Below are 22,386 nucleotides of genomic sequence, written 5' to 3'. Positions count from 1 at the left end.
CTTATTCAAATGCTCCTGAATTTTCACACTCCTAGTCAGTGAATGAATTGTGGTTTAGAAACACTAAATCGCTCACACCTTATAAAGCACCTGGACTTTTCACAGTCAGTTTATGATCAGGGAAAGGACTATATTACCACATCAATAAAGCCTGGGGAAAGAGCACCTATTAACAGTCCTGTTTGAGATGCATAGCAAAGGGAGGAAGTATGTATTCATTCTTGATTGAAGGGAGAAGGACTTTTGGCAGGCTACTGCGGGGTTTTCCTGTGCCTCAGCTGAGGCTCTGGGAACAACCTGCATGGCTGTGGTTCTTGACAGCTCTGTTTGCCTGGTGATATTTCTGAAGGACTGGAAAGCAGGCATGGGAAGTTTCTCAAGCCACAGATAAATAAATCAACTCATGGGGGCATTTTTCCTCTTCTCAGACTGGCTGGGGTGACTGGGAGTAAAACCAGTGCTCAGAGATTGCCTGGAGAAGCAGTACCCACAAGTGCTCCCTCAGCCATTATGCTCTGATCTTTGACAGGCTACACAGAGTCATTTGATAATTTCACTGTACTGGCTGACTTTGCCCTAGAGCAAGGGGGTATATAATCTTTCGACCTGCTGTGTTTCAGGGGTGTTAACCTCCTGCTGCATGGCTTTAATATCTTCACTCACCCCAGATATTTTCAAATCAAGTTTAAGTCCTCATTTAAACTTTTCCTACTTCATTCTTGAACTAAATGGTACTATTGCCATCCTTAATTATTTGTTTTTAATTGTATGGGTCTTTTTTTCTTAATGTATTTTTTGTAATTATTTTTATTTTGATTGGTAACAAAAAAAAAAAAACAAATCTCACTAAAGAAGATTAGTTTGATTCCTGAACCTGTATGTTTTCCAGCTTTTCTTTGCAAATGTAAGCAGGCAGGAAAAAAAAAAGGCTTCAGGTTTTGTATTTGCATGACTTCAAGACTGCATGCGTTAATGACAACCCTAAATCTCATTAAGCCGGAGAGCTGATGACAATGCATTTATCCAGGAGCTTCAGAATGTTAAGCCTAAAAGAACCAGTCCTTCCTCTTACCAGCAGCTGTGTTGCTGTCTCTTCTTGCCTGAAAATTTTACAACCTCCAAGCAAAAATGGGGTCAGTGAGACCTGTTATTTCTACTATAAATCCAAGTCCCTCCCTCCAGTGTGCAAACTACTGGCATTTTAGGCCTTTAGCAGATACTGATAATAACAATACAGTGGGAGTTTTCTGTAAAGTCTCCTGGGGCAGTTTGCTATTGCATGCTCTGGTTTACAAATTTTAGTGACTGTGCTTTTTGAAACAAAGGGGAAAATGGCTTAGAACATCAAATTCTTGCCTTTTTGCTAAGCTTCCCTGAAATGCTGAATGCAGACTAAAAACCAACGTCTTTGGTGCTGCAGTGATAATAGAACAATATCTCTGTAGGAAGAAGTCAGCAAGTTGAGTCCTGGGCCCTGACAACCTTCTGAAAGGCACATTTGGCAGGGACCGGTGGGGGCTTGGGCCTGGGGTGGGGCACCTGCCTCTTATTCTTACCTCTGCCTCATAGATACTAAACTATTTGCTGAACTGTGCACAGCATAGTATGTGAAGAGAAATGTCCACTAGATTGCCCGAAAGCACCAGGCTGGAGCTTGCCAGGCACTCATGAGTGTTGGGGTGCACAATGGTAGGAAACACAATGTGGAATAATTGCCCCCTGCCCTATCACAACTGGACTGGTTGTGCTTGGCACTCTGAGCCTTGGCTAGATGGAAGATCAGGAAAGCATTTATGTTGTCCAGCTCCTGCTCAAACTTTCCCCCTTTCAGGCAGGGAGAGGAGAGGAGGAATTTTTTGAGATCACATTTTGTGGACCTGGCCATTATGTCCTTCTGCCTCAGTTCTCTCTAAGGATGACACCTGAAATGGAAAGAGAACATATATGGTAGCAATGGGCTCTGCCCTGAAACTTTTATCTCTTCCCCCTTTCCCCACCTTACTGCATGAGCTGTCTTTTCCTCTAGCAGGGCTTATGACCAAGTTAATGTCTGTCTTCCAGCTCCAGCTGGAAGCAGTCAGGTTTATCCAGTATCAGGACCTCTACTTCCAAGCAAAATAAATTCCACTGATGAGAAGATCCCTGGGCTGACAAAGGAGTGAAGAATTAATTCAGTGCTGTACCTAGGAATGGGAGCACTAGGTGAAACCTAATTCCTACTACTACTCTAGAGTGAACGTTGCCTGTTGCTGATTTTGCTGTTGCCTTGGGATGTCACAATATTCACATGTTCCTTTCTAGGTTCTTTGACCTTCTGAACAGGTAAATGAGAGAGGGAAAGACTATTATTAATATTCACTGTACCTGAAAAAATAACAGTTGTTAGTGGTGCCTCATTTCCCTGCTATGTTGGAAATTAGAATAAGATAAAGCCAAAGGATGGACTGTCATGTTTTTTCTCCCTTTAAATGATTACATTAGAAACATTCATTTGTAGAGGGATTTTAAGACAGAATCGAGTCTTTGTGATCATTGTCTGTGATCCAGCATAAATGGTATCTCAGTTTAAAAGGGGGTTTTGTTTTGTGCAAACTCTCTTGAAATGCTGGGTTTTTCAGTGAGTGTAGCAGCAAAATACAGGGTTTTTCTGGGTAGAAACATTATGGCCCTTTCTCCCCCTTCCTGTTCCTCCCAAGGTCAGGAGGAATAACTTGAATAACTTGAATACTTCTCAGTTGAGTCTCTTTCTAGGGGAAACACTCTCTTCTGATCTTCAGTACAGTCTTAGCCTTGCCTTTGTCAGCAGTGGGCAACCCTCTGAAAAGTGGAGCTAGCTGGAGAGCAAGAGCTTCTCCAGCTTGCTCATAAACCATGAGATAAATGGGGAGTGTAAGGATCATATGCAACATGGAGGAACAGGACTCTGAACTGAAAAATAGTTTTAGGTGCTTTCTCCTATCAATCCTCTCTTTGCATATGTCTGTCACTAAGGAGCTGTAAGCTGGATTTCTTTAATTAAGCTAGCACAAAGAAGGTAAGACTAGAAGGGGTGGGAATCAGACTGCAGGCTTGTAGAGAGATGCTTGTGGGCTCTTTGGAGCGCCCCATGGCACTCCTGCTGTTGTCACACATACAGGTAGGCCCTTGTGCTGACTTTCCTGTAAAGATGTGTCATCATATTGTTCATACAGGTATTTTCCATGCTGCATAGGGTTATGGAAGAATCCTGTCTTGTTGCAAATCACAGAATATAAACATTTTAATTAGCAAGCTTTGAGTTGTAAGTCAAGGTACTGAAAAGAGGAAGAGGTCACCTAGGACAAATATAGGAAGGGGAACAAGCTCGTTGCTGGTTTCTGCTGCCAGCAACAGAGACCAGGATTATCCTTGTTTGTCACTAAAACCCAACAGAATTCTGTCATCATTGCTGGGGTCTCTCACTGTTTAGGTGAAATGAACAGTTGCAATTTAAACTGTCAAATGGGGGAAGGAGGTCCTGTATAAGACGTATTTCCTTTGTTGCTGGTGACCAACAGCCAGCTTGGGATGGCTCTTGTACAGGACCACTGAAACCAAGACCTGCTGCTCAAGCACACCAGCCTGGCCTCCTGCTGGCACAACTCATGCTTTGCATACCCTTTCTTGCTTCTCCAGTCAGCTTTGTGAGAGAGCTGTATCAGCCAAGGATGCAAACCTCCTCCCTTCCTCAGAAGAGATGGGGCTTTGGCATGAACTTACCTGAACAAAGAGCATCCCCTTGAGGGAGGATCCTTCTTCAACATCATTTGGGATGGATTTCAACTCTTTTCAGAGACCTGGCAAGGGGCAGGGGCCACTGTTATCTTCATCTGGAAGGCTGGAATGCCTGACCAGCTCCATTCAGTTTTTGAAGCCAGGGAAATTTATAAAGCTTAAAATACATTAGTGGATGTTTGAATTACTTTCTGAGTGTCCAAACAGGGTAGTCTGTTGAGAAAAAGCCTGAGAGTTAGTTAACACATGCAAGCTGAAGGGGTATCAAATAATCTGTGATGCAACCCTGGCTCCTGGGAGATTAATTTGGGATGGGGATTACCCCATGCTAGAATTTTGCCTGGTCTCCTGAAGAAGTCAAGAGAGTCACAGTTGTCCCAGCCCTACAGGCTACTTGTTTGCCTTGGAGCTAACAATCTCCCTTCTCGTTGTCAAGGCTGAGGAAGAGTTAGTAAAGGCTCAGAAGGTATTTGAAGAGATGAATGTTGATCTGCAGGAGGAGCTGCCTTCACTATGGAACAGGTGAGTCCTGAAGATTTCCCTAAGGGCTGGTAGGAAGGAAGTGAATATCCAAGCTCTTGTATTACTGTCCCCCTTAGCTTGGGCTGGGTGTCTGCTCTTGTTTTCTTGATTGTCTTGGAGAGTCTGTCCTAGGATTCCAGACAGATTCACCCTGGGCTTTCTGTGCCTCATGATCTTCATGAAAATCTTTACCACAAAATGAAACTTTGGAAGACTTGAGGGAGTAGAGATTTGCCATACCAGTGATTATGGTGACGAAAAGGGAGGAAAAGCAAACAGACCAACATTCAGCTTGGAGGATGAAGTGGAGGGCACATTAGAAAGCAGACAAAATCCTCCTAGGACTGTCTGGGTTTCTTATTTTTAAATGGAGTGATAACGCCTGGGTTGGCAGTGCTGGTCTGTGGGGAATGGAGAGAGAAGGTGGCAGCAGGACAGGAGAGCAAAGTGCAGATGTCTGCCTTCACTCCCGTTTCCTCCCAGCCTGGGTCAGGACTCTACTCAAAGCAGTGTGCAGGCCTGGCTGAGGAAGGAGCTGGGAGGGGTACATGAACCTGGGAGGGATACAGGCACCTGTTCCGTGTGCAGAACAGTGATATCTCTAGCCTTAGAGAGCATCTCCCTCATGCTGTTGTTTCTCCAGCTGTGTGCTGGTACAGCACTGTTGGCAGCTGGCAGGATGGCTAGAAGAAGCAGGGTGTCAGGCAGCTGCTGAGATTTTAAGGTGCCACAGATTGTTCATAGGCTTCTGCTATGCAGCTGATCCTTCTGCTTTCTCTGTGCATATCCTGTGCTTTCTAACTCTTCTGCCCCTGAAGCAAACAGTTAATGCTTTTTTCTTCCTCTGGTGCTGAGGGACTTCGGAGTGAATTAGTATCTATCCTCCTGCCAATTTCCCCAGCTCTGCCCGCACTCCATATGAGTCACAGTCTCTATCCTTTACCTCACCTTACCACTACCTCTCTCTTCCCACTCCCTCCTTGCTTCTACCCCTTAGCCAGCACAAATCAAAATTCTGTCCCAGCTGGCCTCTTCCTCACCCTGGATGTGTTTGCCCCACATCTGGCCTTTGCACCATCATCCCCTTCATGCTCCTCTGCTGCCCTTCTATTCCAGCATGTACCAGACATGACAGAGTTGAGTTTGAATGGGAGTGGTGGGTGAGAGGCAACCGAAGAGGGAGAATTCAAAGTTTTGGGGAAAGCATTGTGTCCATTAAGTTCTTCTGTCTCATTTTTCATTTGGCAGCCGTGTTGGTTTCTATGTCAACACATTCCAGAGTATAGCAGGCCTAGAAGAGAACTTCCATAAAGAAATGAGCAAGGTAAGGCAACTAACAGATTCTCCTACAAATACATCCTCTCTTCACTATTGTTTAAAACCCCCAAACAACGTCCCCAAAACAAACAAACAAAACAACAGAAAAAAAATCTACAGTTAAAAAAAAACAAAAACAAAACAACAAAAACAAACAAACCCCAAACATACCTGGAAAAAAAAAAAAAAGGCTGGAGAAAACAGAGTATTGTGCCCTATGTCAGAGGAAAATATTAGCCCTTACTTTTTTCTGAGCCACTTGGAAGAAAGGCTATCTGAGATACTAATGTAAAAGGATGGAGCACAGGGCAGAGATCACAGGGCCATGTAGCAGTGGAGATTTTGTGTCACTTTAGAGGGCTCATTTGCAGATCCACAGAGGGAAGAGAAGCCACTTTCTGGCCTATCTCTTGCTCCCTTATTTTAGTTCATCTACATTATGGATTTGTAACATATAACCTGGGCATTCTCAGCCTGGTATCTATTTGCTAGTTCCTCTGCTGCCTGTAAGCAAGTTGCTGTGAATCCTCATCTAGCTGTGGGGATGACAACAGCAGGAAATCTGACAAACCGCAAGTCAGCTGAAGACTGAGTGCAGATTGAGACCTGCCTTACTCTGGTCCCTCAAGAAGACACTTCCCAGCAGTACCTTTAGTGCTTTAGCTTCCTTCCTTCCCTGTGACCCCAAAGAAGACATTTGAGTGCTTAGCATGACCCTTGCATGGACTACCAGTTGGCCATGAGTTGGGAATCACAGCACTAAGCAGTGCTCTGCCTGGATCCTGGTGCTATGTGCCAGCACCCATCAGAGACCTCAGAAACAGTCCATGGGAAGGCTTCCCATTGCCACTTTGGTTTATAAATATGTTCCTGCTCCTTCACTTGAAAGCTAGAGAAGTCTTGATTCCCTTAGGTTTGTACACTGCCCCTAAGAGTTGCACACCCTCTGTAAATGTTGCACTGATCTTAATCAGTGACTGAGAGCCCAGTTGGAAAACTCTTATATTCTCTCCCCTCCCCAGTGTCATCCTGGCAACAAGACAGCTGCTAAGCAACAAGCAATGTTATAGTCCCTCAGTTTCCAGCAGCCAGGGGCCCTCTGCCTTGACGTAATGCATTAATTTTGAGCCCTGCTGATATTTCATGGAGACCTTTCCAGTAAATAGCCTGCTCTTCCCCACTTAGGGATGAACTGATTCAGAAAAGGGAGGATTGTTATAATTGTCAGTTTGTTGCTGTTGACTTATATTCAGCAAAACATGGGAAAGATGCTTGTTAAACAGGAATTCTGTTTTTGTATCATGTCTTGGATTTTTCTTTCCTGCAGAGTTTTGTATGAGAGAAGGGCTTTTGCTTTGTTCCATAAGAGGCATCTGTTTCTTATTACTGTTATAGCATCCAATTAACTGCTGGTGTTGCTGGCATGATGTATCCAACATTGATTACATTGGATCCCTCCTACCAGTGATAAATCTGGCATGTCATCTTGTTTATGAATTGTCTGTTTCAGAATAGGAGTGTCTGAAGGGAATGTTGCAGCCTTTGGTCCAGAGAGTTTAACTCCTATTATTGCATTTCTGAAAAGATACCCAGGTCCTGCCCAAACCTAAATGACCCAGGCAACCTGTGAAGTCAAGGCTTTTTGTTGCCTGGAAATCTAGCTGCCTTTGGCTCCAAAGCTGAAATTACCATATTCCAAGCTTTGATATGCAGGTCTGAGAAACAGCTTTGGCCACAACTCCAGAGTGAAGCTTCAGTTCTACCACACAGACTCATTGATTAAACACTCTGCCTGGTTCTGCAGTGGTATCTGGCAGCACACGAGTGGAAGATGATGGAGAAGCAGAGAGAGTGATGTATAGAGGAGATAAAGCATTTGCATGAGTTGCCAGCAGCTCCTTAACAATTTGAGTGTTGTAGTGTTTTGAACCACATTGGGAGCAGTGGAAACAGATGTAGGGCAGTCCTCTCTTGGGATAGCTGAGTATGTGCACATGTACAGGCAGAAGCCTGTGTCTGGTCAGCCTGTGCAGGCCAGCTTGGACTCTCTTCTGGCACTTGGGCTCTTTTCTCATTGTTTGTTTTTTTTTCTTTTGTTTTTGTATTTTGCAGTTGAACCAAAACCTCCATGATGTCCTGTTGGGTCTAGACAAGCAGTACGCGGGCAATGCCTTCCCTGTTAAAGCACAGCCCAGGTCAGTAACTGTGGGATTAGTATCTTTCCTTCATCAAGGGTGGAGGGACAGGGAATTCACTACCAGGGGTATTGAAACCTCCATGTTGTCAGCTGTGGAATGATTTGACTACCTGCATATAGCCAGCCATTGATCTCTTAAGACTGCCTAGAGCATGTCGAAGTTTGCACTTGGGGCTGGAGTGACAATGCAATACCTCTTGTTTTTCTAGAATAGCATCTGAAGGCCTAAACTTTCACTAGGTGCTGATATTTAGACAAATGACACTCAGCTCTGCTTTTCTAAAGTTGAATTCCATGCACTGACATGTAATACTGAGCCATCCTTCCTTCTGGGTCCAGTTGCCCAGCACCTGTCCCGCAAAAGCTTCCACCATGTACCTGCAGCTTGTGAGCTTGAGCACCAAGAGCCCATTTGTTTCCCTAGCCTCCTCTTTTGACCTCAAAACTTGGCACTATCTTAATGCCAAGCCCCTCATGTACCCAGCTGAGGTGCATTTCCTCTGTGTATGTTCTGGAATTAGTTGCAGCCTCACTAACATGATGTCTCTTGATCTCAGAGCACTTCCAATCTGCAGGTATGCAAGGAGTTGAGCGTGCTCCAGGCCTCAAGTTTTCTTTCCTCAGCTGGGTTCATTCTGTATGGTTAAGTGCAAGTCTGCACATTCTCTAGCACTGAGAGGGGAGGGAGAGGTCGGCCTCTGGATGAGGCTGTCTGGCTTCTATCCAGGATGCGTGAGTGATGAAACAGTGTTGGGCTCTAGCTTCCAGCTGCTGCTAATCCCATATGCTGGGTGAGCAGGAGCACAGCCCAAGTCCTCAAATGATGTACTGACAGAGGGAGGAGGTGAAGTCAGCATGAAGTAAGGGCAGGCTGTAGTATGAGTACATTGATTTGGAAGGGCTAGATCAGTTGTTGAGACCTCTGTGGTCCCTTGTCTCTCCTCCCAGTTGAACCTCCTATTGCATTCATGCATAGATGGCTTACATGTCTTGTTCCAGCAGTGTATGTGGTGTTTGCCAGCTCTAAAGGATGTTTGAGTTGAATTTGGCTCCTGAATTTTGGATTGCTAATGCCAGATTTCCAAGATCCTAGTAGAAATGCTTCTTGTGAAAATATCTTCTTCCCAAGTTAGCTTGTGGTCTCTGATCATCACAACCCAACAAGACTGAAGCCCATCTTCTTGCTGCCATTTACATTGTCTCTGACAGCAGCATCCTCCAGGGTCTTTTGGAAGAGGATGAGTAACAGGACAGCTGAAGGCTGTAGCCATTGCTTTGTCCATCTCTTTCTTCTCTTCCTCCAGGAAGTGATTGTAGGGTATAGTGACAGCTTGTCCCAGGCATCTTCATTGTTATTGTAGCATGAAGTTTCTGGCCTGAAAATGTTTCCAATGAATAAACTACCTGTCATAATAATTCCTGTCCCCACAAACTGCTAGTTCATCTGAGGCTGTAATAGACACCTCAGCTGCAGTTCTGTGCTCTTTGCCTGTCTATGAGACCACAGGGCCCTAAAAACAGAAAATGAGTGCACACACAGAGATCCCTGTGTGGGCAGCAATCTGAGTGCTGCTGCTTCATCACTTACATCCTGCATCTTGGCTGAGATGCCAGATCTGCCCCAGAGCAACTCTCTTCCTCGTGAGCACAGTGAAGCAGGTTGTTACAGGAGATTGTAGGTTTGCCAGCATAGTAAATATGTTTTGCAATGACCAGGAAATTCTAAGAGGCATTTCTGTCTCTCCTGCATGTCTGGCCTCTCATTGTAGTGCAGGGCTGGAGCAAGAGTGTGCAGCAGGAAATAGCCTTCACTGATCCGATTGCTTATTGTGGTCTGCAATAACAGCAGGTGCTTCCCTAACCTTTTTCTACTGCGAAGGGGATTGGAGATTCATACAATAGCAGGAAATGAATGAGGAGGTGTGAGAAGAGAGGCAATTATCCATGCACATCTTTATGGCATTCATGCGAAGCCCTACAGAAACATTACTGTGGGTGATGGAGCTTATGCTATCTGTGTAGCACAGTAGCACAGAGCAGCTGATGAATTAATGGAAACCTCAGACATATGTTTGGGATTTGTATCTGAAGGAGTTTAAACATTTGGGCTCAGATGCCTGAAAGACCCAGGAGATCTCTAGTATTATCCCAGTATGATTGGACAGACTGAAAAAAAGACATAGGAAGGCTACTAATTAGGTTCCATATATAAGACTGTGCACAGATTGTGTAAGTAAAGGAGAATTTGGGGATCTTGCCTCTTGTGTAACATTTACAGGATAGAGTGTAGAGCTGTGATTACCTGTGAAAAAAAGACATGTACAATTCTCTACTGGTGTCTATACACTTTTGTTCTTCTTCTCCATGTGCACCATGACCCCATATTCCAAAGAGCAGGGAAAGCACTAGTTTGCTCACATATATGTAGATCTTTGAAAAGCACAGAAAGCCCTCTCCTACCCTCTCCAAACCAGGCCATAGCTTTCTATGAACCAAAGGAAGTGTGTACATGTTTCTGTGTGTGTCCCTGTGTGTGTGTGATAGAGAGAGAGAGGAGATCTCATCATCTTGATTGCAGTGAGATCTGTGTCACCAAGTGAATGTATGCTTGAAAGCTTAACTTTTCCTCCCTGATTTGACTGTGCTACCCTGTAATGGAAATGATTTGCGTACCATCCTCAACAGAAAGAAAACTAAACTGTTCGCCAGGCTGAGGAAAAAGATGAGCAGGTACTGGTATGGAGAGCAGCATTTCAATATGTGTTTAATTTAGCTCCTAAAACTGGAAAGGCTGTTGCTGGACTCTTAACAGCCTGGCACGTGTTAACCCTGTGATGGGAGAGGGGTCTTTTGCATGATACGGTATGTTCGTGGCCTGCTGGGTCCTGTGAGATCAGTCTGTGTCTGGATAATCCCATTAACTGCTTGTGTGCCTGGTTTGAATCCTTGCTTATTTTCCTGTCTAAGAAGGCAGTGTGAAAGCTCAGGCATTGCCTGTTCAGTTGTTCTTGCGTGACTAAAAGTGTGGTGCTGGGTTTTCCATGGGAAATATGGGCAATTTTGGTGATTAACAATTTCTAGTTTTACCTAGTGGGGCTTGCCCTTTTGAACAGATCTGAAATGCTGCAATCTCATTCCATGTCTGGCCAGGGAGGACAAAAAAGCAGGTCTTTCAGAAGTCCAGTCCTATCTACCCATTGCAGTTGGAAGGATGATGAGGTGGGAGAAGGGCACTTCTGGCTTTGCTCCTTACTTGCTCTGTTCTTGAGGATACTTGATGTTTTGCTTCATCCACTGAAAATTTTGTGCAGGGCTGAAGGAAAAGGAAGCCCGTTGTCTTATATAAAGACTAATGTCAGAGTCTTTCCTTTCAAGGCAGCGATGGCATTGAATAACTGGATTGCTATGATGCCTAGAGTTACTATAGGCCAAAAACATGCTCTGGAGCAAAGCGTGAATTGCCACATTATGGCATGGAAATGCCCTCTGATTATTTCTGTTAGTCTTTGTGTTGGTATTTTCTCCATGAGTTCCCTATAAGAAGAAAAAAGATTATGATTCTCAGGATGATGTGCCAGCAATAAAAGCAAGTGCTGGTGGTTTGAAATCTTTGGTTTTCTGATCCTGGCTTCCCACTGGCTAGGACAAGTCATACAGTCCTTCTCTTTGTCTCTGCTGTGCATCCTTTGTAAAGTAGGGGGTTGGAAGGTAGAGGATTGCAATTTCACAGGGAAAGCTGGTGGGCAAATCTTGATTTTTAATACCCTCAAATGAGTAAAGGAATGTCTTGTGTTACTTTTCTGAGGTTTTCTACTGTAGGAAAATGATGATTTACAGGAGTACTTCTCTGGGTGCCTGTGGTTTTTGGTTGGACCAGTGTTATACCTGCACCAGGCAGGAGGTCTAGTATTTCCAGTCACTGAGAATGGACAGAAGTTACAACAGAGGGATAGCTAGTAAATCTCATCTTGATGAGTTCTAGGCACAATGTCCTCCTGTTCTGCCCTCATAAAGTTCAGATGGCCCAGCAGTTAAGGTGCCTGACGGGGGCTGTGCTAGAGGTTTCTGCTTTCAGAGCAGCTGCTGGGGTCACAGAGGAATGTGCAACCCCTGGTGCAGGGAAGAAGGGTCTGGGACTCAGTCACTCTTTGGTCTGTACCAAGAATGTATATTTGTGGCACTCTTTGGGCATGTAGGTGCCTTTTCCTCCTTCATCCCACTCCCTCTTTTTTAAATAATTCTCCAGCCTCCTTTGGTGCTAACAGAATTAATTTTGGCTAAAAAGCCCTATTTAAGCCTTAGCTGAGATACCAACTTTTTTTACTTTTTGACAACTTGGCAGGAGGTGACTGGTCTGTTTTTACTATATTGAAAAGTAGGTTTCATACTCTAACATAGGATTGTTACAAGTGCATGGGAACCCCATCTGCAGATGTTACTCTGCTCTTCCAGAACAGATGAGGCAGCCCCATGAGAAGTCTGGGAGCTCAGCAGCTTTATAGGGGCTGGAGGATTTGGCTTCCCATTCAGCTGCATTAACTGCATTAGACCCTGTTCCCAGCTGTCTATTTGGAGAAGAAAGTTGACACTCTCTTCCCTTCCCTGCCTGATATTCCTGGATTTGGCATCACTTCCCAACTGCTCATGGGAGGGAAAAAGAGAGAGTAATGACCTTTCTGCTCTGACTTGCTTTTACTGTGATACTCAGGTTTGGTCAGTGGGGACAGTCCCCTCACTATTGTTTTTTCCTGTGTTTCCTGTAGCGAGCAGTCAGTTTGGAGCCAGGAATTTGTGTGGGCAGTGTGTGCTCCCTGGGGATCTGTGAAGGACAGAGGATCCTGGTGACAAGCACTCTTGACGCTGGTTGCTCTGACTAAATGCATGCAAAGCAACAAGTGCAGAAATGAAGGTGCCACTTGGGGAGGGGATTGGAAAGGCTCAGCCAAAATTAGCACTGGCATTTTCCTAGGAGGATCAGACAACACATCAAACAAGCTGTAAATAGTAGTGACCTAATGACAGATTTAGTGGGAGGCCCTCTCAGCCCTTGTAGGGTGATGGGAAGAAACTGGACTCTCATATGGGAGCCTTTTACCAGTATATCTCCAAATTAAGTCACTGCCAGGCACCAGATATAAGGCACTAAAAGGCTGCTTCATAGTCTTTAGAGAAGAGGCCTGAACTCCTTTCTCATTGAAGAAGTAGGCCAGCTGATAGCCAATAGTCCCAGTGTTCCCAGTGTAGCCTGGGCATTTGAGGAGTCTTGGCTGTCTGGCAATAGTTCACTGTGTTCTCCATCTTTCCCAAAGTGCTTTCAACTGTAGGGAAGGTAACATGTACTTTTCTTTCCCCAACTCTAGCATCAGATGACATTTCCTGCCATTTCCTGCTGCTCCCTGGTGACTCCCATTTAGAGCAGGACCTCCTTACCTTCACCTTCCAACCGTTACTTATTTTAATCTGTAGCACAACCTTGTCAATTTCACAGAATCCTTCACAGAAACCACTGTTTTGAAGTTATTTCTGGGGACTTCTGAGGAAGGACACTGTAGGCATATTCAGTAGAACTGAAAAGCTGCAGGGGTTGGCATACATGTTCTTTAGCCCCTTTTCCCTCTTTTTCCCTTGGCGTGTGTGCCTCTGAGAGCTGCTGGCAGAGAATGTGTTTGGGTTTGTTGCATCATGTTGGTGTGCTGCTGGCATCAGTGTTGCCAGGAACATCCGACCTGCATGTGGACCTGAGAACAGGTGCTTTTGTGGGGAAATGTGCGTGTGGGGTGTGGATATGAGGAGAAAGTGGGAGGTGGGAAATAGATGAGGATGAAGTGAATGAAGAGGGAATGGGATGGGGAGCTTGAAAGCCGGAATGCTGAGCTCCCCCTGCTTCAGATGCTTGCTTGGAAGGGTAGGTTTGTTGAAATGCCTTGCTGTCCCTTCCTTCTCTTGTTGTTCCCCTAGCTGTGAGTGTTTAGCAATGAGGCTATGATGCATGTTAGCCAATGACCACACCTTGGGCATCCAAATGTGAGTGGATGTACGTCTTCAGCTCTGGGCTTGCTTGGGACAGAGCAAAGTAATAACTTGATGTTGCCGCAGTCAGCCCTACATTGCTGTCTCTAATCATGGCTCTATGCCAGCATTTAATATCTCAAGTTGTAGGAAAGCATCTGTTCCTTTTAGCCTTCTCCCAAGGCCTTTAACTTCACAAGAACTGCAGTTTTAAAAGTGGAGGCAAACACTATCACCCACTGTAGATGATGTTGCACAGCCCTTTTGCAATATTCTGTTATATTCTGTTTTCAGCTGTGTGTAATTTTGCCAAAATGTAACCACCTCTGCTAAATATCCCCTACCAGTCTCTGTGCTTCTGCATGACTCAGTATAAATTGAGTAGCTGCTTTTTGGGACACTGAATTTCAGCCACAATGATTCAGCTGCTCCTGAGAATTGGGCTGAGAAATGGCTTTACCTTTGTCCCTGTTGAAATTCTCTAGTAACCAGTTTTTTATAAATCTTTCATGATTCTATACTTTGAAGACCTGACACTTGGCCAGGACAAGCCCTTAGGGAAAGGTGTGTGCCTCTTCCCATTCCTTTGAAAACTATCCCCAAATCTGGCCAAATTATGAACCAACAAATCCTGTTGGCGTATGCCCCTTGCATCTTAATTCCCTGAAAAATCCTTCTTGACTGTGTGTCAGAAACACACAGTCAAGTCCTGTAATAAGAACCAACTGGAAAGACAAGGGCAGAAGGGGTTCATAACTGAAAACAAGGAAGGGGAGACTTTCCGTAATAGAGAAATCTTTATTAGTAGCTGTTTCTTTGCTGTCTGGAGTGATCTGTGAAACTTCTGGCTACTCTGCCCCTCTTCCAGCTTGGCTAGTTTGTACCATGTAGAGGATTATGATATTGTATGATTACAGCCTTAGTTCAGCTGTTGCAAATCTATTAATCATAACCCACACAGATGTCACCTGTGGGTATAGCACCATGCAGAAAAAAAAAATCTTATCTGTAGAATTTAAAACTAAATGAGCTGCACAGAATTCCTTCTACCATCTGCTTCCCCAGTATTAAAAGACTACAACTTAATGTCAGGCACTTACATTAGAATCTAGCAGAATTAAAGATGCCTGGTTAGTTTTTATTTTGTTTGGTTTTCTGTGTCTGAGGCAAAGTATATCCATACAGTAGGAATTTAGGGAGTAGCCTGCTGCTACTAGTAATGATGCTGCAGTGCATTGGACTGCAAGTGACTCAGCAAAGATGCTTATAGAGGCTTCAAATGTCTTCATCACATGTCTGGGCAGTGAAGCAAAGAGATAATGGAGGCCAGTGATCTGTGCACAACTCCTCCTAGGCTTGGCTCAGACTTCTCTCTCTCTCTCTCTCTCTCTCTCTCTCTCTCTCTCCCTCCCTCTCTCCCTCCCCCCCGCCCCATCTTCCTCTTCCTTTCTCCCTTCAATTCCTTCAGTGACAGCACCCCAGCGAAAGCAAATAAAAGCCCCTCGCCTCCACCAGATGGATCTCCCATCACCAGCCCTGAGACGAAGACTGTCAACCATGATCTGGAGCCGTCCACTTTGGAAACGCCTGGGGCAAGCATCCCCAAGTCACCATCTCAGGTAGTGTCTCCATGACATTGACCATGTCTCTGCAGTATGACCGCTGTTGGCACAAGCTTCGTGAGTCAAAGACATCCATCAGTTGCCTTTTTGGACCTCTTCCTGCTACTGAGCAAAGAGAATATGAATGACTGTTGTTCTCCTTCACTGGTTCCTGAGAGGTTCCTGAGAATACAAGTTGTTTATTGGTCATCTCTAATTCATATAGGGAAGAACTAATCTGTCTTTGAATACTTCTACAGGGGAAAGGCTAGTAAGACATTTTGCTGTCTGGGAGAATGGTCAAGAAGATCCAAGGAGGATAGAGTTGTAGCTAGGCAAGGAAGTTTGTTCTTTACATTTTAATTGACCTGTGGAATTCAATGATCCAGTTTCTTCTCAAGAACTTCCATTACTGAGGAACGTTCAAAGAAGAAAAATTAATATTGATAAGGAGAACATCTGTACTTTACATGGTGTTTTATTTTAATCCCAAGATAAAGTATTATGCTAAAAATAAAGGAATTATATTATGCTACAAACAGATTAGGTAGGTACCAGGAAGAAAGCTGTCCATTATATGGAGCATACCTTCCATGTGGCCTTTGTTAGTCCTCTCCTTACATGGGGGATACCCAGCGGTGTGTTTAAAATAGCAGATGTAGTTCCTGCTACTCAGCGTATAAAAAACATTTGCTTCCTCTTTCCACTCCTCTATATTCCTCCATTGCTAAGTGGGGAAAAAGCTCAGGAGGGAAAAGTAGTAACTATGCCATATTTATGTCTGGTGCCAATCCTCGCATTTCAGTAAGTGGGACACAAGGGAATAGTCTTCCAGGAAGAATTAAAGCTGAGAGGGGTTCTGGCCAAGCTGGTGAGAGAAAACCCATTGCTTCTGAAAAGAGACAGGTGCAATCCAGAACTTCCTTGCTGTTGTCATATGTAGCAATTGATTCCAAATCCAGGCCTGAGGTGCAGGCCGTCTCCTGTTTTTGGATAGCCCCTCATGACATTTTTCTCTCCACTGCATTTTTGATTTTCAGGATTATCTAGGGACAAAAAGGGGATGTTTCTACATTGGCGAAAAGGTCTCTTCTAGCCCTGTGATATGTGTGCATGTCTGGTATCCAGGGTCTCTGCACGGCTCAGCATTGCACTGCCTAGGGCAGCTTTGCCACCACCCTGGCTAGGACCTTGGAGTAGGGTATGAGTATGAGAGAGAGGATATTGCATCCAGAATTGCCTTCTTTTTTTTCAGAGATTGGCATAACTTGTCTGAAATTTTGAATAAGAAATCCTACAGTTTTATTGAGCTGTTCACTGCAGGCTTCACTTGCCCTGCCTGTGGACTTGTCTTGCCGAGTTTGGCTTCTTCCCTTTGCTATAAATAGTACACATAAGCCTTGTTTTTGCCAGCCTACAAGTACTTTCTCATTCACTTGCTGCCTTCCTGCCCACAGGAATGGGGCTGGAGGCACCCCATGTCGAGCAAGCAGGATATTCCAGGGCAGCTCTGGCTGGAACCTTAGATGGGCTAGAGACGAGTCTGAAACGATATTTGCAGCTTATGCTGCCACCGTCTGGCAGCTCTTTCTCAACCTGTGTTTAATTCATTCTTCTGAGCCTCACTATAGTGAAGAGCAAGAACTCCACTCCGTATTCGTACTAGGTGCTAAGAGATGGAGCCGGCTCTAGAGGGAGGGAAGACAAGGACAAGGGTTTCATACCAAGACCTAAGCTTGGTACCTGTATGGATAAAGGCTAGAAATCAAGCGTGTGTCAGCTTGCCAGCCAGTTGAAAAGCACAAGTGTCTACTCTCTCAACAGTTCTGACTGAAGTCTTCAGACTAATACTCAAAATCTTCATAGGTGTTATTACTTTTGGTCAATGGGTGATTTGTTCAAGGGTCCTCCTAGAGAAACTAGGGGTCTCATCCTCTGGGGAAGGATGGAGCAAAAAGCAACAAGCAAGTACAGTTCTCTGGCCTCCACAGTCTTAAATACTAATGCAAAAGCTGTGGAGACAAAGACAGCAAAACAAGAGAAATCTAATAAATACTAAATTTTGAATTGTTCCCTATGCCAAAACCATATTCACTCTTACCCTTACTGTTCTTTAATTCTCAAAACCAGCTTATTTCTGTCTTTTGGAAGAAGTGACTGCTATCAGGTCTCTACACTGAATAATTTAATGATGACACAGGCTTCAGGGGTCTGCGAAATTTGAAAGGTCAGACTTCTGCTCTCAGTTACACCACTGAAATGCTGCACTGACACTTTGAAACCAGTGCAACTAAGTTGAATTTAGAAGGTGAAGCTTTTCGGGATCCAAGTCAGCAGAAAAATTTTAAAGGGTTTCTTTTCTTCTAGGTGGCAAAGTTGTTTGTGCTTGATGAATTTCCAGGGTGCAACCCGACATCAATATGCAATCCTGTTGTCTTTGAAATGTGGTTTTAGACTGCTGTTGGAAGTACTGCTGGACGCTGTGGAAGTGGTGGTCTTCAAGATGCTAGTGCATTAGAAGGAAGGAGACTGACTATTCTTGAGAAATAAGTAGCAGAAGTGTCAGGACCTTTTTGTAGAGTTTGTAATAGGAGCTTCCCATTTCTACAGATGGTGGCTTTGCAGATGATAGCTTTTTCCTGAGATTTCTGGTCCCTTCTTGCAACTGTCAAGCAGGGGATTTTCAGGCAGTGGTTGTTCTTGGGGAATATGGACACACCACCTTCTGCAAACAGTGAGAAGTTGGAAGTGAAAACACTACTTTCATTATTTCCCCATGCCATCTATTTAGTGGCAAATGTGTGTTTGCATGCTCACGCTCTGTAAAGTAGGTGAACCCAGTAGAAAACTATTCATATCCTTAGCAATCTGAATAAATGTCTTCTAGAACTCAGTTTTATTCTGGAAGAATGTGAACATGGGACTAAGAGTTGGGGATTCTTGTGTTTCAGATCTGGGCCTCACACTGATATACTGAGTGCTTACTGGCAGAGTCTTGCTGCCTTGGGATCCTAGGTATGATGAGAAGATCAAGTAACTGTAAAATATCACAGTAAATGGAAAGCATTGTCATTGCTGAGCATTGCTGTGGTGCTGGGAGCTTGTATGGCTGATTTGTTCAACACAGCAGCAGCCTCTCAAAGTTTGATTTGCTCTAGAAATGATCACTGAAGGCTTGCACACAAGAAAATGTGAAAAGGATAGGGATGGGTTCATGTAGAGAGGGTTTACTGTGGCCTCCCATAGGATTGTGGATGCAGGATGCAGTGTCAGGCTGAGTCTGAGTGGGTATTAGGACGTGTTAGAGTTGCAGGGTCAGACTTTGTTATGCTTTCTCTGGGATCTCCATTTGGGAAACTTGACTTCATTAGTGTCAATGCTCATTGGTGAAACTGAGAGCAGAGTTGGGCCTCCAGCAGTCATGGCTTCTCAGGAGTCTTAATTGTTATTGCCTAAAGCTAAGAAATGGTAAGAAGCTATCAAGAGCTCCTTCAGACCTTAAGGTACGCTGGTAACAAGTGCACCAGAGAACCAATACTGGGCAGATCAGAGTCTGTCCTCATGGTCACCTACAGATAATAGGACAAATTGATCTCTCATTCGCTTAGGTATGGTAAGTATGGTAAAGGGAGGCAGTACTGGCCTGGTCTGTTGAATTTTGTTCTCACTAATTGATCTGCTCCCTTCCCAGTGGTTCTTTTGAAGGTTGCACATGCTTTAATTATGTATGCATGTACTGCCAATGCATATTAATTGTGTTACGCTTCTCCTCTGCAGAGGGAAACTTCAGCCCACAGCTGAAGTGTAACTAATGATGCCAAACCTTCTCTGGAGGTGTGTGGATGTTCATTTTTGTTTTGTTTCAGTTAAGCCCTTCACCCTCCCTCCCTCTCTCTTCAGATGGAGTTGATTGGACCCTGCTCTGTGCCTGTGGTTGTGAGTTCCCCCACCTTCAGTTTTTGTGGCTAACCTGGTTCCTGTCTCTCGTTTTTTTGGGTGTCGCCATCTGTGCTGTGGCCGTGTGCTCACTTGCATGCAGTTGAGGAAAGGGCCTCCGGTGCCTCCGCCTCCAAAAGTCACCCCCTCCAAGGAGATCAAGCAGGAGAACATCATCAGTCTGTTTGATGACAATTTTGTCCCCGAGATAAGTGTGACAACCCCTTCGCAGGTTAGCTGCTATGCCCAGCCTTATATTTCTCTGCCTCTGAACTTTTCCTTTCGATCTTTCTTCTCTTTGGAGGTGTCAAGCCACGAAACCTGGTCAGGTGAAGGAGGAAGGCATTATCAACATTGGACCTCAAAGGGAAAGAGAGGCTAACTTAGAAGGGAGGGTGGCTGGAAGGCAGCTTTGGCTAACATGTTGCCCTTTGAGAGCTTTTGTTCATTGAAGAAACAGGAGAAATGAAACTGGTGAAGATGCCAGAAAGTAACTGCTGCATTTGTTCAGTAGCAATGACACAGAGTATGGCTCTCCTCATATCCCATGTTATGCTTTGTCCAGGCCCACTGATCCTGGGTGTGGATGAAGCATGTGTTTTCTGCTCTTTTACATCCCCAGGTGATGACCCTGACATCTGCTTGTTCTGAGAGAAGGCAGTTTTGTGCTTTCTGTGCCTTCATACATGGGTTTTGTGGTTTAAAGCCTTCACCTGCATAGGGAAGGCCAACATGAATTACATGAAATTCATTGCAGAGGATAGGTACCTTCAGTTTAGATGAGCAGGACTGTGTCTGCTGTGAATTCAGGACTGCTGATACGGTCTGTCACTCTTCCCCACCCAGTGGTTCCCATCAGAATGTTCTTCTCTTGTGGTACCTTTTGAAGCCCACATAAAGGAAAACCATTTTCAAATTATATATTTTCCTGTTTATTTTCCTTCTGGTTTTCACCACTGCAAGAGAGGATGCCCAGGTAGGGAATTCTATGTTGGATCTAGGAAAATGGAAGTCCTTACATATATAGGAGCCTGACCAGATTTCTGGCTGTATCATGAGATACCTGCATCTACTATTTTTCTTTTTTTTTTTTTTTTAAATATGTATAAGCACATATATATATATATTTTTTTTTTTTTGCCTAAATGCTTGTTAAAACACAAGTAATGTTTCTATAGATGCTCATCTGTGACTCATTTTCTAACTCTTCCTTGCATCATGCTGCTTGCTCCATTGCCTCTGTCTTGCCACCTTCCACCCAGCTGCCGAGGAGCAGAGGTAGAGTGGGGAGGGAAGGAACTCTGTGTCAGATTTTGCATTGCAATAAATAAAGCTTGCAGAGCAGAAAGATGATTTGACAGCAGTGTTGGAAGTTGGGGACCACAGGCAGTTGAGCAGCTCTTTACCTTTTCTGTGTTTCCTTATATCCTGTATCATAACAGGCAGCTCTGTCTGCCCCATGGTTTGTATTGTGTATTTCCATGTGAATGCCAGCCTTTTCTCAGACATACTGTTCTGCACCTGGTCAGTGCTTTGATCCAGGATGGGAACTGCTATGACTTTCATTCAGGTGGGGATCTGAGAGAAGACTGGTTGCTAGAACAATATTCACTGAAGCACTCAACAGGCACTAGTGTTCAGTGTGTGGCCCGGGGCCATTCCTATTGGCTGTTTTAGCTCCAATGAGTTCTGGAGATCTGGGTAAAGCATGCTAGCCCTTGCACGTAAGTCTTGATTGGCTGGTAGAAATGTTCCATGATTGGAGCCTTTGATGTCTCACTGCTAAACAAAACTGAAGATTGGTGTTGGAGCTTCTCTGATGGGTGGCCTGGATGTGGTGGAGGAGTGGACTAGAATGCCAGTTGGTTTTGCATATGGTCAGGGTTTATTATTGTAAGATGGGAGAGGTTGGTGCCCTGTCCTCATTCCTATGGATCTCAAAAAGAGGTGTTCATAAGGGAGGGGAAAATACAGAAGAGAATTGGAGTAAGGAGAAACCAGAGGAGGTGAAAATTATGGTGGTGTGATTTGTATTCAGAGGAATTTCTCTCAAATGGTGTCTCTTGCTACTTTCCAGGAGTTAATTTCCATTGTAGGACTGTGATATAACTGGATACCAACCTGCCACACTGTGTGGTGTTGGAAAGGTAGCTGAAGCAGCATGGCCAGTGAGCTGGGAGGTCAGTGGGAACAGGGTCAAATCTTCCTGGACTTCCTGGACAGAGTAGCTTCCTTTGACACGGGGTAGAAAGGAGTGTCTTGTAGTGGTTAGGTTAAATCTAACCCCCAAAAGTGTTAGTTTGTTTTTGAATACTAGTGACTCATGTCTTTTCTAGTGACTGTTTTATTAATGGTAATCAGTGAATGTGCTGTCTTTAGCTAGAGTGTTAATCACAGTTGTTCTGCTGCCTTTCAAGAGATGAGCAAAGCTTCTCAAATTATGCTTTGCTAGAAGACTTGTATGCATGTTTCTGGGATGTCCAGAAATGAGAACCATTGAAAACATTTTTTGATTGGGGAGTGGTTCAAATACCTTAGCTTGAATGAGTTGCCATATTCTGTGTCTCTGTCTTGGAAGGCATGAGGGGAGTTAGCTCTGAGGTCTCAGACTGGCTTTCCAGCAGTTTGAGTGGTTTTCTGCCTGGATCCATGTTCCTGAGATAAGTTGTATGGATGGCAGCTGTTCTGTTTGTGGCTGAAAGAGTCTGTACTGGGCCTTCAGTACAAAGGCATCTGGATGAGCTATGGGGAATAGATATAAAACAGAAGTGAAGCCATTCTGAGTCATCAGTGGCAATGATCCTTTTAATGACAGCAGATCAGGTGCTTATACCGTGTCAGCTCATTTGGCCAGGTAGACGGTAAATGAGTCCTGTGGAGAAGACTCAGGCTTGGTTTCCAGTAGCACCCATGTGAGCTGCCTGTGATTATAGGCACCAAGCAGTCAGGAGTCACATCAGGTGTTTGCAGTGCCACCATGTCTTCTGTGCTTGCAGCCTTAGCTCCTGGATATCACATACCCTTCCTTTACTGTGTGTGTGTGTGTGTGTC

General features: G+C 44.5%; 1 protein-coding gene across 16 annotated transcripts in view; it reads left to right on the top strand.

Moving 5' to 3' along the window:
* BIN1 (bridging integrator 1) overlaps window positions 1–22,386 on the top strand; it is a 98,474-nt gene that overhangs the window by 64,004 nt on the left and 12,084 nt on the right. For 6 of the 16 annotated variants that reach the window (XM_061370157.1, XM_061370156.1, XM_061370166.1 and 3 more), the window contains 6 exons: window positions 4,190–4,275; window positions 5,524–5,599; window positions 7,705–7,787; window positions 10,475–10,519; window positions 15,267–15,417; window positions 19,439–19,567. In XM_061370157.1, coding sequence (XP_061226141.1) covers window positions 4,190–4,275; window positions 5,524–5,599; window positions 7,705–7,787; window positions 10,475–10,519; window positions 15,267–15,417; window positions 19,439–19,567 — 570 coding nt within the window. The remainder of the gene's footprint in view (window positions 1–4,189; window positions 4,276–5,523; window positions 5,600–7,704; window positions 7,788–10,474; window positions 10,520–15,266; window positions 15,418–19,438; window positions 19,568–22,386) is intronic. The other 10 variants (XM_061370163.1, XM_061370165.1, XM_061370158.1 and 7 more) reach the window with 3 other exon arrangements.

The sequence above is a fragment of the Neopsephotus bourkii genome, unplaced genomic scaffold (assembly GCF_033783945.1).
Source record: "Neopsephotus bourkii isolate Nb327-2 ecotype Australia unplaced genomic scaffold, CSIRO-AGI_Nbou_v1 NB_1526, whole genome shotgun sequence".
Lineage (NCBI taxonomy): Eukaryota > Metazoa > Chordata > Aves > Psittaciformes > Psittacidae > Neopsephotus > Neopsephotus bourkii.
This window is presented reverse-complemented; position numbering and strand designations above follow the sequence as displayed.